Source organism: Sus scrofa, chromosome 5 (genome assembly GCF_054392235.1).
Source record: "Sus scrofa isolate SSC_HxYL_T2T_F1_AM1 chromosome 5, Sscrofa_HxYL_maternal_Yorkshire_Landrace_v2.0, whole genome shotgun sequence".
Classification (NCBI taxonomy): Eukaryota; Metazoa; Chordata; class Mammalia; order Artiodactyla; family Suidae; genus Sus; species Sus scrofa.
Window position 1 is genome coordinate 33,218,836 of NC_139387.1, and position 17,513 is coordinate 33,236,348.

General features: G+C 42.1%; 1 protein-coding gene across 20 annotated transcripts in view; it reads left to right on the plus strand.

Annotated features, from left to right (window-relative positions):
• Positions 1-17,513, plus strand: part of TBC1D30 (TBC1 domain family member 30) — a 318,685-nt gene that overhangs the window by 47,311 nt on the left and 253,861 nt on the right. For all 20 annotated transcript variants that reach the window (XR_014803513.1, XR_014803516.1, XR_014803509.1 and 17 more), the window contains 4 exons: positions 3,174-3,299; positions 5,214-5,399; positions 12,274-12,442; positions 15,443-15,611. Coding sequence is in view for 6 of the 20 variants with exons in the window: in XM_021091948.2 (XP_020947607.1) it covers positions 3,174-3,299; positions 5,214-5,399; positions 12,274-12,442; positions 15,443-15,611 (650 nt within the window). In the remaining 14 variants the exon portion in view is untranslated. The remainder of the gene's footprint in view (positions 1-3,173; positions 3,300-5,213; positions 5,400-12,273; positions 12,443-15,442; positions 15,612-17,513) is intronic.

Sequence of the window (17,513 nt, forward strand, 5' to 3'; positions counted from 1 at the left end):
AAGCATTGGGAAGGTTTGAGCAGGGGAATAACACCATATGACATTATATATATATAATTTTTTAAGTATTTTTCTCTTTCTTTCATTCTTTTTTTTTTTTTTTTGGTCTTTTTAGGGCCACACCTGAGGCATATTGAGGTTCCCAGGCTAGGGGTCGAATCAGAGCTGTAGCCTCTGGCTTACACCACAGCCATAGCAATGCGGGATCTGAGCCCTGTCTGCAACCTACGCCACAGCTCACAGCAATGCTGGATCCTTAACCCACTGTGCAAGGCCAGGGATAGAACCCGCGTCCTCATGGACACTAGTCAGATTTGTTTCTGCTGAGCCCGATGGGAACTCCTGTCTTATATTTTAAATGGACCACTCTGCCTACTAACTTGAGAACAGAAGGGACAAGGGCAGCTTTAAGGAGACCAGTAGGAGACTTGCAATAATTCAGGCAAGAGATGGATCAGGGTTGTGGTAGAGAAGATGGAGAGAAGGGGTCAGATTCTAGATGTATTTTGAAGGCTGAGTTGACATGAATTCCTATTGGATTGAATATAGGGTGTAAGGATGATGTCAGTGATGATTTCAAGATTGCCCTGAGCTACTGGAAGGGTACTTACTATTTACCTAGAGAGGAATAGCAGGTGCGTGTCTTTGTATATATGTCTATGCAGTTGGGGTGGCGGTGGGTTAGATGATTGCTTTTGGATCTGTTAAGGTAGGGGCGGCTATGAGATGTCTAAGTTGGAGGTGTTAGGTGGGCATTTGGACACATGATCATGATGCTTAGGAGAGAAGTCTGGCTGGAGATAATGATCGGTGTTGTTCCTTATTTATTTATGTATTTTTTGGGCCACACCCAAGGCATGTGGAAGTTCGCAGGTCAGGGATCCAACCCATGCCACAGTTGTAACGAGAGTCACAGCAGTGACAATGCTGGATCCTTAATCTGCTGAGACATGAGGGAACTCCAACCAGTGTTATTCCTGCTAAATTATATTCAATATCAAAACTTGGAATACTCTCTTATTAACCTATAAACCTAGTCTTAATATTCCTAGAATTTGAACATTGGGTATTCCTTGAAATGTACATTAAAAATGGCATTGTGGGGAATTTTTGGCCTATCGGTTAAGGATCTGGCATTGTCACTGTGATGGCTCTGGTTACTGTTGTGATGCAGGTTTGGTCCCTGGCCTGGGAACTTTTGAATGCTGTGATACAGAATTATGAAATACATTAAAAATGGCATTATGGGAGTTCCTGTCATGGCTCAGCAGAAACGAATTCCAATTCATGAGGTTGCAGGTTCGATACCTGGCCTCACTCAGTGGGTCAAAGATTTGGTGTTATTGTGAGCTGTGGTGTAGGTTGCAGATGTGGCTCAGATCTGGCACTGCTGTGGCTATGGTGTAGGCCGACAGCTGTAGCTCTGATTGGACCCCTAGCCTGGGAACCTCCGTATGCCACTGGTGTGGCCCTAAAAAGCAAACAACAACAACAACAACAAACCCTGCATTATGAAACAGCTTTTCAGGATAAGGTAATGAAAGGAATAAGAATATCCAGTGACTCCTTCATTTTTTAATTTTTTTTTTGCTTTTTTTTTAACGGCTGCACCCATGGCCTATGGAGGTTCCCAGGCTAGGGGTTGAATTGGAGCTACAGCTGCTGGCCTATGCCACAGCTGCAGCAGTGTGGGTTCAGAGAGGTGTCTGCGGCCTACACCACAGCTCGTAGCAATGCCAGATCCTTAACCCACTGAGCAAGGCCAGGGATTGAACCCACATCCTCATGGATTCTAGCCGGGTTTGTTAACTGCTAAGCTATGCGGTAACTCCCTCCAGTGTCTCCTTTAAAAAAGTTATTCATTATGAGAACCCATCTGTCAGTTTTTTTGTGTTTGAAAGAGGGATGCTTTAAAGACAGAGGCCAGGGAGTTCCCATTGTGGCTAGGTGGGTTAAGAAGCCAACATGGTACTGGCGAGGATGCAGGTTCGATCCCTGGCCTCGCTCAGTGAGTTCCAGGATCTGTCGTTGCTGCAAGATGCGGCGTAGGTCACAGATGCGGCTCAGATCTTGTGTGGCTGTGGCTGTGGCGTAGTCTCCAGTTGCAGCTCCGATTTGACCCCTGGCCTGGGAACTTCCATATGCCGCAGGTGTGGCTGTAGAAAAAAAAAAAAAAAAAGGCAACAGAGGCCTTTTTTTCTACTCCCTGGTGGAAAAAAGGCCATTCTCTACGAGTGACCAGGTAGCTCTTGCCCAAGCATAGAGAGCAGTTCAAAGCCAAGTGTAACAAGCTCACAAGATAATATAGCTATTGTAATGAACTGAAATAAAATTTGAAAATCATTTTTGCTTTCTTAACAGTATCCCTTGCGGCTGGATCATTGCCTGATATCTAGTGGGAGCTCAATAAATATTCATTGAAATAAAAAAAATGAAAATTCCTAATTGGTGCTATTTAGTACACCAGACATTTCAATGAGATTCATTTTTTTTTTTTTTTTGTCTTTTTGCCATTTCTTGGGCCGCTCCTGCGGCATATGGGAGGTTCCCAGGCTAGGGGTCTAATCGGAGCTGTAGCCGCCAGCCTACGCCAGAGCCACAACAACGCGGGATCCGAGCCGCGTCTGCAACCTACACCACAGCTCACGGCAACGCCGGATTGTCAACCCACTGAGCAAGGGCAGGGATCGAACCCGCAACCTCATGGTTCCTAGTCAGATTCGTTAACCACTGCGCCACGACGGGAACTCCCTCAATGAGATTCTTAGAGATTTCTACATGTGAACTCTATCTGGTCTAGGAATAGCTGTCATTTTCTTATTGGATGCAGTCACTATTTCCTAATAAAGAAAGCTGAGGAGTTCCTGATGTGGCTCAGTGGTTAGAGAACACCTGGGAACCATGAGGTTGCAGGTTTGATCCCTGGCCTTCCTCAGTGGGTTAAGGATCCGGCGTGGCTGTGAGCTGTGATGTACGTGGCAGACTCGGCTCAAATCCCTTGTTGCTGTGGCTCTGGTGTAGGCCGATGGCTACAGCTCTGATTGGACCCCTAGCCTGGAAACCTCCATATGCCACGGGTGTGGCCCTAGAAAAGACAAAAAAAAAAAAAAAAAAGAAAAAAAAAGATGAAATTATGTCTTTTACTTTATCATTCTTCTTTCTTAATATTTCAGGTTTGGTTGACCTTGGCAGATCATTATTTGCACAGTATAGCCATTGACTGGGACAAAACCATGCGCTTCACTTTCAATGAAAGGAGTAATCCCGATGATGACTCCATGGGGATTCAGATAGTCAAGGTAATGCTCCTGAGTTTGGCCTATTGTCCTAAGTTAGAAGGAAGAGTCCAAGGGCCACGTGTTTCCTGGACAGAGGATCAAGCCTTATTGTTTAAATGTCTGTGTATTTCCTGCATCCTAATTTCCTTGTTAACAGCTTTTTAATGAAGAACTTGATGATGCCTTTTCTTCATAAATTTGTATGTTATGAGTAAGAAGAAAATGTTTCCATTCATATTCAACTTAGTTATCTTGCTCACATAATAGGAAATTGAAATTCCTTTTTTTTTTTTTTTTTCCTTTAGCATTGGTCAGTTCTTTTGTAACTGGATTTTACATAAAAGTCAAGGAGAAATTTAAAGTTAAGTCTATTTCATGTTAGAATAATAGGGCGCTTATTAGGGTTTTGATAACTTCTTAGCTGTCAGTTTATGAAGATAGTTAGATTGGTGGGTCTACTTTAAACTGGATAGGTCAAGTGTTCAAGCCAGCTGTGGAGGCAGCTGTGGTTTGCCTACATGGATTGGTTGATTAGAGCCTGCTGCCAAAACCCAGGGATGCTGATTTGATTTAATCCATTATTATTCTCTTACATAAGCCTCTAGAACATACTTTTTATTTTATATGAGTATATTATGTGTGATGCTAAGCTGAGGTTTTAAAAGGAAAGTTGTTTCATCTAAATTTTGGCCACCAAAAGATGGCTAATGTTTTGGCAGATTTGAAGATATTTTTTTCAGGAGAAAGTACTAACTAAAAGGAGCTTTTTTCTCATCTAACTTCGTCTGTGTTAGACAAATGCCAAAAAAAGTACGGAATTTTATATTGTGTGCTTGAAAAACTTTTGCATTATCCACACATGTGCTGTTTTTTTAAATTTGTTTCTCGGAGATGAAGTATTCCACATTAGAAATATTTTCTTTCTAAGTTGTGAATTAAGGCAATGTACATTTTATAATAATCATGTTATGAAAAGTCTTCTTTTTTCATTGAAGTGAATATATTGATAAAATGACTTCAGTTCCTGAAAACAGTCTCTGCTTGCTGATTAAATTATAGATATTGCCCTCATTAACTATTAAAGCATAGCAAGTATTTCTGTCCTTTTTATACAAATTTGTAAAAAACAACTTGGACAAAATGATTTTTCTGTCCGTTTACAGTGCAGGTTGTATTTTTAAATTATTTTCATTTTGCTCCTTAATTGAAGTTTTGATAGCTAAACATTATATGTTTTTATAGAAAGGAATAATGTTAGCATCTCTCATATATGTGTTGAAATGACTTTTTTATTTGAGATGTATTAAAATAAACTGTCAATTTATATGCAATTACAATGCAATTTTTGTTAATTCTGAGTCCCTTTTTGTGTTAACTCTGGAAACACTTTAGGTAGAAAATTTGCCGGACTGAAATTCTTCTTGAAAATTTCCTCAGCATATTAGAAAACTTAAAAAAAAAAGCTTTAGTCCTTGTAAATTGGACTACCTTGTAAATTGGACTACCTAAATTGCATATACATTTTTGGAAACTGAAATCCATGTTGATAATCTGACTGTACTTAATAATGAGGCAAAGAAATAACTAAAGTTTTTTTTTTTTTTTCTTTTTATGGCCGCATGTGCGTCATATAGAAGTTCCCAGGCTAGGGGTCAAATTGAAGCCCCAGCTGCCGTCCTACACCATAGACAAGGCAACACCAGATCCCAAGCCGCATCTGCCACTGATGCCACAGCTTGTGGCAATGCCGGATCCTTAACCCACTGAGTGAGGCCAGGGATCAAACCTGCATCCTCATACTTACTATGTCACGTTCTTAACCTGCTGAGCCACAGCAGAAACTCCAAGGTGTTTTTTGTTTGTTTGTTTTGGTGTTTTTTTTTTTAGAGATCATAAGGACTTATTTAAAAAAATATTGTTTCCCTCTCATTTTAGGATCTTCACCGCACAGGCTGCAGTTCTTACTGTGGCCAGGAGGCTGAGCAGGACAGGGTTGTGTTGAAGCGGGTTCTGCTGGCCTACGCCCGATGGAACAAGAATGTTGGATATTGCCAAGGCTTTAACATCCTGGCTGCACTAATCCTGGAAGTGGTGGAAGGCAACGAAGGGGATGCTCTGAAAGTGAGTATCAGGCTCTGAAGAAGGCAACTGAAATTCTTCATAGAGTGAAATATTGGAACAGTAATTTCTCTTCCCTGGTGCCCCACCTCCTTCCAAGGTATTTACTACATTTTCTAATTACTTGTGATACCATGTGCTGGAGGTTAAAGCCTGGTCACATGACAGACTCATGTAGCTGTCACATTTGAGGAGAATTAAGTTTTTAGTCTCCCTTTTGAGACATCATGTATTTTTTTTTTTGGCCATGCCCATGGCATGTGGAAGTTCCTGGGCCAGGGACTGAACCTGCACCAGAGCAGCGACCTGAGCTGCTGCAGGGACAATGCCAGATCCTTACTCCACTGAATCACAAGGAAACTCCAGTGACATCATATTTTTAAAGCAAATGAAATACTAATTGTGCTGATTATCTGGTACTGCATAACAAATTAGTTGTTTCAAAGAGCAGATGTGTTTTACTGCACAGTTTCTTTTTTCCTTTTTTTTTTTGTCTTTTTGTCTTTTTTATGCCTTTTCTAGGGCCTTTCCCACGGCATGTGGAGGTTCCCAGGCTAGGGGTCCAATCCGAGCTGTAGCTGCCGGCCTACACTATAGCCACAGCCACGCAGGATCTGAGCCGCATCTGCGACCTACACCACAGCTCACGGCAATGCCGGATCCTTAACCCCCTGAGCAAGGCCAGGGACCGAACCTGCAACCTCATGGTTCCTAGTCGGATTTGTTAACTACTGTGCCACGATGGAAGCTCCTCCTCACAGTTTCTTTGAGTCAGGAATCTGGGCGCAGCTTAGCCAGCTCAGAGTCCCATCGTTGTGGCCTTCAAACTCTTGGCTGAGGCTTTAGTCTCATTTGAAGGCTTGTTTGAATGGGGAGAGTATTCACTTCCAAGTTCATTCATATGGTTGTTGGCAGGATTTAATTCCTCACAGGTTGTTGGACGGAGGGTCTCAGTTTCTTGCTGGCTATTGGCTGGAGGCCTTTTTCATTTCTTTGCTATGTGGGTCTCTGCATTTATAGCATGGTGGCTGGCATCCCTCAGAATGAGAAAGAGAGTAGAAGAGAACAAGGCAGATGAGATGATGTTACAGATATGCAGCAGAAGCGACGTTCCATCATCTTTACTATTATTTATTAGAAGCCAGTCATAAGATCCAACTAATATTCAAGGGGAAGAGCTTGGAGCACCAGGAGGTTGCATCACACATATACTGCCTTATTTGTTAGGTTTAATTCTGGTTAGATCTTCCCTTTCTTTTTCTTTCTTTCGGGCTGTACCCTCGGCATATGGAGGTTCCCAGGCTAGGGGTCAAATTGGAGCTACAGTTGCCTAAGCCACAGCCACATCAATGCAGAATCTGAGCCGTGTCCTCCACCGACACCACTGCTCATGGCAACGCCAGATCCTTGACCCACTGAGCAAGGCCAGGGATCAAACTCACAGCCTCATGGTTCCTAGTCGGATTCTTTTCCACTGCGCCATGACAGGAACTCCATACTTGGATCTTCTTAATAGGTTGCTTTACTCTTTCATCTCTGGGTGAGGTATGGAGAAAATAACACTGAGAGTGAATGTCTCTGATGGAGAAGAGTTCTGGAAGTGAATTATATTTATTGTCTTTTTTTCCCCCCCTTTATTTTTATGGCCACATGTGCAGCATATGGAAGTTCCTGGACTAGGGGTTGAGTTGGAGCTGCAGCTACTGGCCTACACCACAGGCAGAGCAACACCAGATCCCAGCCGCATGTGCGACCTCTGCTGCAGCTTGCAGCAACACCAGATCCTTAACTCACTGAATGAGGCTAGGGATCGAACCTGCATCCTCACAGATGCTATTTCAGGTTCTTAACTCGCTGAGCCGCAGTGGGAATTCTGTATTTATTATCTTTTAATCTTTAATGTCTAAGGCCTTTTTTTTAGTTAAAAAAAATGATTTGAGATGGGATGCTAGCCATTCAAACTTATAGGTCTCAGTGTGACTCAGTGAGTCACCACAGATAGTCTGGATGAGAAATGAAGCATTTCACATGTGGAGGTGGCCACTGCCTTATTTGCTTGGGGTAATGTGGAGTTGCTAATTTGTGTTTGAACCCTGAAACTGCTGTTGATTGCAATGCATTGCAATGGATGGGTTGAATCCTTCCTCTTTGTATTCAAGACACTCCCCCAGCCTCCAATTCTATTTGATTGTGGTGAATACCTTAGTGATATTCTCAATCACTCACTAATGTCATGTGGAAAAATAAACACGTTTTTCTTCTGGTTTTCTACACATCATGGTGGAATTAATTGTAAATCCAGCATGACATGATTTAAATCTGTATTCACCCTCTCTCTTTTTCCATTCATGTGTTTAAGGAAATAGCTTTGAAGCTCCTTGTTCATCAAATAGGCAGGGGTGGGGGAGGGAGGCAGAGACAAATCCAGCACATGAGTTTAAAACATTTTTTTTATTAAAAAGCAATTTTGTTTACTCAGTCTGTCAGCTTTAGTTGGGTTTTTTTCAGATGTAATTTGTATGACTATAAAATTAGAACTCTTCAGTTGAAAAGTTGGAATAAACAGTTCAGTCTGGAGAGTAGGGTACAGGCTTTGGGGAAGGACATATACATGCCAATCAAATCATGAAATTTCAGGGATACTTGAGAAACTAAAAATTCACATAAAAAGAGGGATTAGGAGTTCCCATCGTGGCTCAGTGGTTAACGAGCCCAACTAGTATCCATGAGGATGTGGGTTCAATCCCTGGCCTTGCTCAGTGGGTTAAGGATCTGGCATTGCTGTGTGCTGTGGTGTAGTTTGCAGATGTGGCTCAGATCCTGCCTTGCTGTGGCTGTGGTGTAGGCCGGTGGCTACAGCTTTAATTGGACCCCTAGCCTGGGAACCTCTAAATGCCTCAGGTATGGCCCTAAAAATAAAAGACAAAAAAAAAAAGGGGATTAGACAAAGCTGAGACACTGAGTATATTTCTGTCTCTAAGAAAATGAACTCTGGGATGAAATGACATTATCGTCATTTAGGAATCTTGTGGTTAGACAATTAATATGCAGAGCAAGACTGGGTTCATGAAGACACTTCCAGTGCAAAGGAAAATATTGGATGTCAGTGCTTTTCCAGCAACTCTTTGGCCTCTGCAAGTTGTAATGATTAGAGAAATAAATAGTTTATCAGAAATAGGGAAACCGTCTTCCCTGCTTTTTTGCATTTATTGTTTTTTCTTAGTAACTGTTTTGTTTTAAACTATTAGTTAAAAATTTGAAACTTCCCCGTTGCTTTTTTATTTAATTAATTGATTTATGTATGTATGTTTTTTTAGGGCCACACCACGGCATATAGAAGTTCCCAGGCTAGTGGTTGAATCAGAGCTGCAGCTGCTGGTCTATGCCACCACCACAGCAACTTGGGATCCAAGATGCATCTGTAGCCTCTACCAAAGTTTTAGGCAATGCTGGATCCTTAACCCACTGATTGAGGCCAGGGGTGGATCCTGCGTCCTCATGGATACTAGTCAGATTCGTTTCCTCTGAGCCATGATGGGAATTCCAATATGGCCTTTTCACATTGGCTTCTTTCACTTAGTAATATGCATTTACAGTCTCTCCATGTCTCTTCATGGCCTGAGAGTATCATTCTTTTTAGTGATGAACAATATTCCATTATCCGGGCCTCCTGGAGGACATCTTGATTGCTTCCAAGTTTTGGCAATTATGAATAAAGCTGCTGTAAAAATCTGCATGCAGGTTTTTGTGTGGATATAAGTTTTCAGCTCCATTGGGTAAATAGTGAGGAGTGCAATTGTGGTACAAGTGTGTTTTGTTTTGTGAAAACAAAAACAAAAACTGTCAAACTGTCTTCTAAAGTGACTATATCATTTTGCATTCCTACCAGCAAAATCTGAGAGTTTTTGTTACTTGCTCCACATCCTTGTCGGCATTTGGTGTTGTCAGCATTCCACATTTTGGCCATTGTAACAGGCATATAGTGGTATCTCGCTGTTTTCGTTTGAATTTCTCTGATGACATATGATGTGGAATATCTTGTCATATGCTTATTTGCCATCTGTATATCTTCTTTGGTGAGGTGTCTGTTAAGGTCTTTGGTCCATTTTTAAAATCGGGTTATTTTCTTAATGTTGAGTTTTAAGAGTTCTTTGTATATTTGAGGTGACAGTCCTTTGTTGGATGTATCTTTTCAAATATTTTCTACCAGTCTGTGACTTGTTTTCTAACTTTTCTGACAGTGTCTTTCACAGAGTAGAAGTTTTTAATTTTAATGAAGTCTAGCCTACCAAGGATTTCTTTTATGGTTGTGTCTTTGGTATTGTATTGGAAAAGTCATTCCCGGAGTTCCTGTCATGGCTCAGTGGTTAATGAATCCAACTAGGAACCATGAGGTTATGGGTTCGATCCCTGGCCTCACTCAGTGGGTTAATGATCCGGTGTTGCCATGAGCTGTGGTGTAGGTCGTAGATGTAGCTCAGATCTGGCATTGATGTGGCTGTAGCTCCAATTAGACCCCTAGCCTGGGAACCTCCATATGCCATGGGTGCGGCCCTAGAAAAGACAAAAAGACAAAAAAAAAAAAAATCATCCCCATATAGGCTGTGTTATCTCCTAGGAGTTTTGTTGTATTAGGTTTTACCTTTAGATCTATGATCCCTTTTGGGTTACTTTTGGTGGAGGGTATAGTGTTTTTCTGGCCCCATTTATTGAAGAGACCGTCTTTGTTCTCTTGCCATTATTTACCTTTTTTTTTTCCCCTTTTTTGGCCACCCCATGACATATGGACTTCCCAGACCAGGGATCACATCTGAGCCACCTATGCCACAGCATGTGGCAACTCTGGGTCCTTAACCCACTCTGCTGGGCTGGGGATTGAACTGGCGTCCCAGTGCTGCAGATGTTGCCGATCCCTTTGCACCACAGCAGGAACTCCTATCCTGTTTTTTTCTAATTGAATGTTTGGTCTTTGAAATATAGTAGTAGGTATAGAGTGACAGCTGACGTAAAACATAGCTGGCTTTTATGTCTTATGTTAGATGTTGAGATGCCTTTGGACAGATGCATTTCATTATGTCACGAGAATTACTGTGATAATTGGAATTTTTTTCTTGTTTTCTTGTAATTTTGAGGAATTGTAGTTGCTTCATAAAAACTTATAAATTCATTTATATAATTCATAAAAATCTCTTATATCCTATAACTTATTCTAGATGGGAAGTGCAGTAATAAAATGTTACCTTTAAATTTTGTTCTCATGGCAGTTCCCATCGTGGCGCAGTGGAGACGAATCCGACTAGGAACCATGAGGTTGCGGGTTCAATCCCTGGCCTTGCTCAGTGGGTTAAGGATTCTGCGTGGCCGTGAGCTGTGGTGTAGGTCACAGACGTGGCTCGGATCTGGCGTTGCTGTGGCTGTGGTATCTGATTAGATCCCTAGCCTGGGAACCTCCGTAGGCTGCTGATGTGGCCCTAAAAAGACAACAAAATAAAAAATAAAAAATAAATAAATTTTGCTCTCATGATCCCATCAATCCCTCTTCTTTCTGGTAGAACATGAGGTCCCTGATAGGACCTTCTGCTCTGCTGAAGAATCTCCTCTCCCTCCTCTGCTGGCCTGCTTCCCTCCAGGACTTCCTCCCTTCACACAGGCTGAATCTACTCCTTTGATTGCTAAGTTCCTATTCCCAGGGTGATGATACAATTACCTGGTCAATTCTATCCTTGTCAAACGTGGCTCCCTGGGCCTGTTCACTCCTGTAATAAAGGCCTCAGAGGAGGCCTTTTTGAGAGTATGTCCCCATCCTTATTGACTTACTCAAAACCATGACCCTGAAAGTAGAAGTTGCAAGCAAAGGATGAGGGAAAAATGGGCCCTTGGTAGATCTGGGAGATCATATATATATACACATACATAGACATACATATATATATATATATATTTTGAAAACAGTGCTTTGTGATATGCTGAAAATTGAAATGTGAGATGGCTACTTCTTCATCAATGCACATTTTGCTCTTTCTGTGCTCTGGGGAGTGCCGATTCAACCCCTACCCTGGGAACTTCCATATGCTGCAGGTGTGGTCCTAAAAGGCAAAAAAGAAAGTCCAGAACATTTGGTGCTGATGCTTGTAAAGGATAATTTGCTTTGGCTAACTGCATTTTACCCATTTGATTATGTTCTATGTAGGACATGTTAGTATATAGTATTTTTTTAAATAAGAAGAATCTTTATTGCTGGTAGTTCCCATTGTGACGCAGTGGAAATGAATCCAACTAGTATCCATGAGGATGAGGGTTCCATCCCTGGCCTCACTTAGTGGTTCGGGATCTGGTATTGCTGTGAGCTGTGGTGTAGGTTGCAGACGTGGCTCACATCCCATGGTGCTGTGGCTATGGTGTAGGCCTGCAGCTGCAGCTTCAATTCGACCCCTAGCCTAGGAACTTCCATATGTCGCAGGTATGGCCCTAAAGAAAAAAAGCAAAAAAAAAAAAAAAAAATCTTTATTACTAAAAAATGCTAACCATAATCTGAGTCTTCAGTGAGTCATAGTAGTAATTCAAATATAGCTACCTGATCATGGGTCACCACGATGCATATAATAATAATGAAAAAGTTTGAAATACTGTGAGAATTACCAAAATATGACAGAGACACAGAGTGAGCAAATGGTATTGGCTAAATAGCTCAGCTAGACATGCTCAACTCGGGGTTAGCATAAACCTTCCATTCGTTAAAAAAAAAAAAAAAAAAAAAAGGAAATCCTGCAATATCTGCAAAGTGCCATAAAACAGGGTTTGCCTACACAGGGAAACTTGGTTTAAACCGAGTATACCGGTTTTTATGAAGCAGTCTTATTCTTTATTTTTTCTTCAGATTATGATTTACCTTATTGACAAGGTACTTCCTGAAAGCTATTTTGTCAACAATCTCCGGGCCCTGTCTGTAGATATGGCTGTCTTCCGAGACCTCTTGAGACTCAAGCTACCTGAATTATCTCAGCACCTGGATACCCTTCAGAGGACTGCAAACAAGGAAAGTGGAGGTAGTGATGATTCAGTGCCTTGAATGGAAATTGAATATGTTTTCAGATGTTTCTCTCTCTCTCTTTTTTTCTTTTTTAGGGCTGCACCTGTGACATGTGGATGTTCCCAGGCCAGGGGTTGAATCAGAGCTGCAGCTGCCAGCCTACACCGCAGCCACAGCAACTCAGGATCCGAGCCTCATCTGTGACTTACGCTGGATCCTTAACCCACTGAGTGAGGCCAGGCTTCGAACCTGTGTCCTCACAGACACTAGTTGGCTTCTTAATCTGCTGAGCCACAATGGAAGCGCCTCAGATGTTTCTCTTGGTGAGAGTTTGGTGTGAGGAAATAGATGTATGGAGAACAAAAACAAAACTAAAAACAAAAACAAAAAGCAGAGGGCCAAAGGAGTTCTCCTCGCGGCTCAGCGATACCCGACCGGTATCCATGAGGATGTGGGTTTTATCCCTGGCCTCACTCAGCGGGTTAATGATCTGGCGTTGCCATGAGCTGTGGTGTAGGTCACAGGTGCAGCTTGGATCTGGCATTGCTGTGGCTGTGGTGTAGGCTGGCAGCTGCAGCTCCGTTTTGACTCCTAGCCTAGGAACCTCCATATGCCTAGGGTGAGGCCTTAAAGAAGACAAACAAACAAATCCAGAAAACAGAACAAACCAACCAACAAACAAACAAACAGAGGGCCACATGTTGAACCTCTAATTGCTTATGGTTAGAAAGTCAGTTAGGAACCTATTACTTCACCAGTACTGGATCAACAATTATATATTGTACTCTAGGTAAAGAACAGTATCCATGTCTGGCCATCTAGTTAAATGGCTCTAAGTTGACTCCAAAACTATAGGCGTTCTTTAAAACTGAGCTACAGGTACAGTTTGGCACAGACTGAACCCTTGAGGTTACGGAAAATGGAATATGTGTTTTCATAAAGTTGTAAGAGATAAAAGCAGTCCTTTGGATTGAGATGTTTAATGCTGCTTTTATTCATGCATTCAAAGGGTATCTAGATTTACTTGAAATGAAGGGGCTAGTTCTTGCTGGAGAAGGGCTCCTTTGGATCTCCGGGTGGAACTTGAGTCCCCAGGGGAGGGACTGGGTTGAGTGGGGTGGCGATAGGTGGCTCTGCAGGTAGCTCTGGGTCTCCACCGTCCAGTCGGCTTGCCCAAGCATCTGAGTTCATAGCTGTCATTATACCCACTGCCTGCACTTCCCCAGCTATGCGCAGATTACCAGAAATAGAAAATCAGAAGTTTGTTATGTTTTCTTTAAATGATTGCCAGTTCCTGACCCATGCATCCTAAATTTGGGAAAATATGAAAGGATTTTGAGGACTTAATCTATAATTAAAATATACGGGAAATTGTAGTCATACCTGAATGTCTCTAAGCATTTCCTTTTAAGTCACTTGAATAATCCTGTGTAATTTGGCTGTGCAGTTGTGCACTGGAGGGGATTTCATAAAACTTCCCATGAGACCAAACTTTTCTGTCCATATGCTTTACTGGGCTCCAGATTTCCCTCAAGTGCCCTGTATTTGCCAAAGTAGTGACTTCAGATTCTTTCTGGTCTGTGAACAAAGATATTCCATTGTTCATAGGTAAGAAGGAAGAAATGAATGCAGGAGAACAGATCTCTTTTGTATTTGGGCAAATGCACCTTCTGACTGTAACTGGGGCGGAGGGGATGATTAGCCCAAATATCTAAATTTTTATATTTCATTAAAATACACTTATGCCATCATAAGGAAATGGAGGGGACTCTGTTTTGTTAGTGAATTCAAAACATTTCAAAGTAAGCTGGATCCCAGATCTTTAAAACTGGGTAAAGTTTAGTTACAACTATTTTAAAATTTCATTTTGCTGCTTGATTCCAAATATTTGGGGATTTTCCAGCTTTTTTTTTTTTTCAAATACTATTTAGGGCTTCACCCACAGGGTATGGAATTTCCCAGGCTAGGTAGGGGTCGAATTCGAGCTACAGCTGCAAGCCTACATCACAGCTGCAGCAGCAGGATCCGAGCTGCATCTGTGACCTACACCACAGCTCACAGCAATGCTGGATCCTTAACCCACTGAGCAAGGCTAGGGATAGAACCCACATCCTCATGGATACTAGTCAGATTCGTTTCTACTAGGCCACAATTGGAACTATCCTAGCTTGCTTGCCTTCTCTCTCTCTCTCTCTTTTGTCTTTTTAGGGCCTCACCCGCTGCATATGGAGGTTCCCAGGCCAGGGGTCGAATTGGAGCTGCAGCCACCGGTCTATGCTACAGCCACAGCAAGGCAGGATCTGAGCCTTGTCTGCAACCTACATCACAGCTCATGGCAACGCTGGACCCTTAACCCACTGAGCGAGGCCAGGAATCAACCCATGTCCTCATGGATGTTAGTTGGGTTCATTAACCGCTGAGCCACAGTGGGAACTCCTCTCTTTTTTGGCTGCCCTGTGGAGTTCCGGGGCCAGAGATCAGATCCCAGCCACAGTTGCGGCAGTGCCGGATCCTTTAATCCACTGTGCCAGGTCCGGGATTGAACCTGTGTCCTGGCACTGCAGAGACGCTGCTGATCCCATTGTGGCACAGTGGGAACTCCCCAGCCTTGTTTCTGTTACTGATGTCTGGTTTAATTCCATTGTGCTCGAAAACTATGTATGAAGTAAGAAGCATACAAGTAATTGCTAATGAGCAATTCTCTTTTTATCAGCAGCATTGGAATAAAAGTAGGCTTTAGGAGATTTTGAAAAAAATCAGCTTTTGACTTTGAGAGGTTAAAAATCCTTTCTTTTTATCCTGTTGTTAGTAAGGAAAACATTTTCCTTAATTTTCAGCACCCCACAATAGGTGGAACAAAAGTACGTTTAGGTTAAGCTTTCTGAAATATAAAGAATTTGTGAAAGAGATCAGTCAGGAAATGTATTTGGGTGGACCTGGGAGACGGAAAGAGGGTATTTTTATGCCTTGCCCCCCATTGATTCTGAAGAAATGCAGAGGGTTTATTTTATTTCAGGTGGATATGAGCCTCCACTTACCAATGTCTTCACGATGCAGTGGTTTCTGACTCTCTTCGCGACGTGCCTCCCTAACCAAACAGTTTTGAAGATTTGGGATTCAGTCTTCTTTGAAGGTTCAGAAATCATCCTAAGGGTGTCGCTGGCCATCTGGGCGAAACTGGGAGAGTAAGTGACTTCCCCTCCTGTCCTGTTCTGTGGTGGTGAGAGCCCTACGCCCTTTTTACGCTCTGACATGTAAAGCATTGATAATTGAAGTGTGAGGAGGAAAGAGAAAGTTGTGAACTCTGTGCAATTGCTTTCCCCTTCTGAACTCTCAGCTGGCTCTTTGGTGAATATTAGGGCAGGTGGAATCTATATTAGAGAAGGGGGCAGGCTGTTTCAGGCCTGTAGGTCTCCTCCTGCTCAGTGCTGACATCCTGGCTGGTCCACACTGTCAGCATTTTTCCTGACACTGGTTGGGGAGAGGGAGGGAGGGGGGTTGGGGGGAAGGGGAACTGGCAGATCTGAAGAGGACTGGGTGGATTTGTTGGTTAGGACTGCAATTTGGCTTATCTTTGAATCATTATATTTTATTTTGTTCTGCCTTTCAGGGCTGTGATAAAGTCAAATGAAATACTGTGTATAAGGGTGTCCAGCACGGTGCTTGGTACCTAGTCAATGATAGAATACACAGAACTTCTTTCCTTTCATCAAGAGTTAATTCTGTGTTGGGAGTTCCCATTGTGGCTCAGTGGTAGCAAACCCAACTAGTATCCATGAGGATGCGGGTTCGATCCCCAGCCTTGCTAAATGGGTTAAGGATCCGGCGTGGCTGTGAACTGCAGTGTAGGCTACAGATGTGGCTCAGATCTGGCATTGCTGTGGCTGTGGTGTAAGCTGGCAGCTGTAGCTCGATTTGACCCCTAGCCTGGGAACTTCCATATGCCTTGGGTAAGGTCCTAAAAAGAAAAAAAAAAAAAAAAAGTTAATTCTGCTTTGAAATTCATTACTACCAAACAGATTTTATTTACATTCTTTACTAGTAGCAGAGCTGAAAAAAAAAAAACTAGGGTATTTTCACCCTTCTCTAATATTTTATGACTCTTACATTAAAATTCCACCTTTTGTGTAATGGAAGAGACATCCGGATGAAATCGTTAAATGAAGATGCAGAGAAGTTTTTAATGTTTCTTTTCTTGAGCTATAAATGACTTGAGTGGGTACCCACAGACAACATGTCAGAAAACTTATAAATCACTGCCAGTGTTTTATTTAGAAAACCTTTTATTTTTTGCCATTTTATTTATGATAAATTGTTTCCTGGGAGACTTGGAGCATTTTTTACTTTTTAATAAGATTCACCAACTATCAATTCAGGGATTTAAAAAAAAAGTCATTATTGTGTAGAAGTATTTTTTATTTATTTTTTTGTTTGTTTTTTGTTTTTGGCTTTTGTCTTTTTAGGGCTGCATCCACAGCATATGGAGGTTCCCAGGCTAGGGGTCTAATTGGAAATGTAGCTGCTGGCCTACACCACAGCCACAGAAACATGAGATCCGAGCCGTACCTGTGACCTACACCACAGCCCCCAGTAACGCTGGATCCGTAACCCACTGAGCAAGGCCAGGGATCGAACCCTCATCCTCATGGGATACTAGTTGGATTCATTTCCACTGTGCCATGACGGGAACTCCTATTTTTTAATACATTTTTGAATTTTTAATGATTTTCATTTTTTCCATTATGGTTGGTTTATAGTGTTCTGTCAATTTTTACTGTACAGAAAAGTGACCAAGTCACACACACATATATACATTCTTTTTCTCACATTATCCTCCATCATGTTCCATCATAAATGACTAGATATAATTCCCTGTGCTATACAGCAGGATTTCATTGCTTATCCACTCCAAATGCAATAGTTTGCATCTATTAACCCCAAACTCCCAGTCCATCCTATTCCCTCCCCATTTCCCTTGGCAACCACAAGTCTATTCTCCAAGTCCATGAGCTTCTTTTCAGTGGAAAGGTTCATTTGTGCCATATAGTAGATTCCAGATATAAGTGATATCATATGGTATTTGTCTT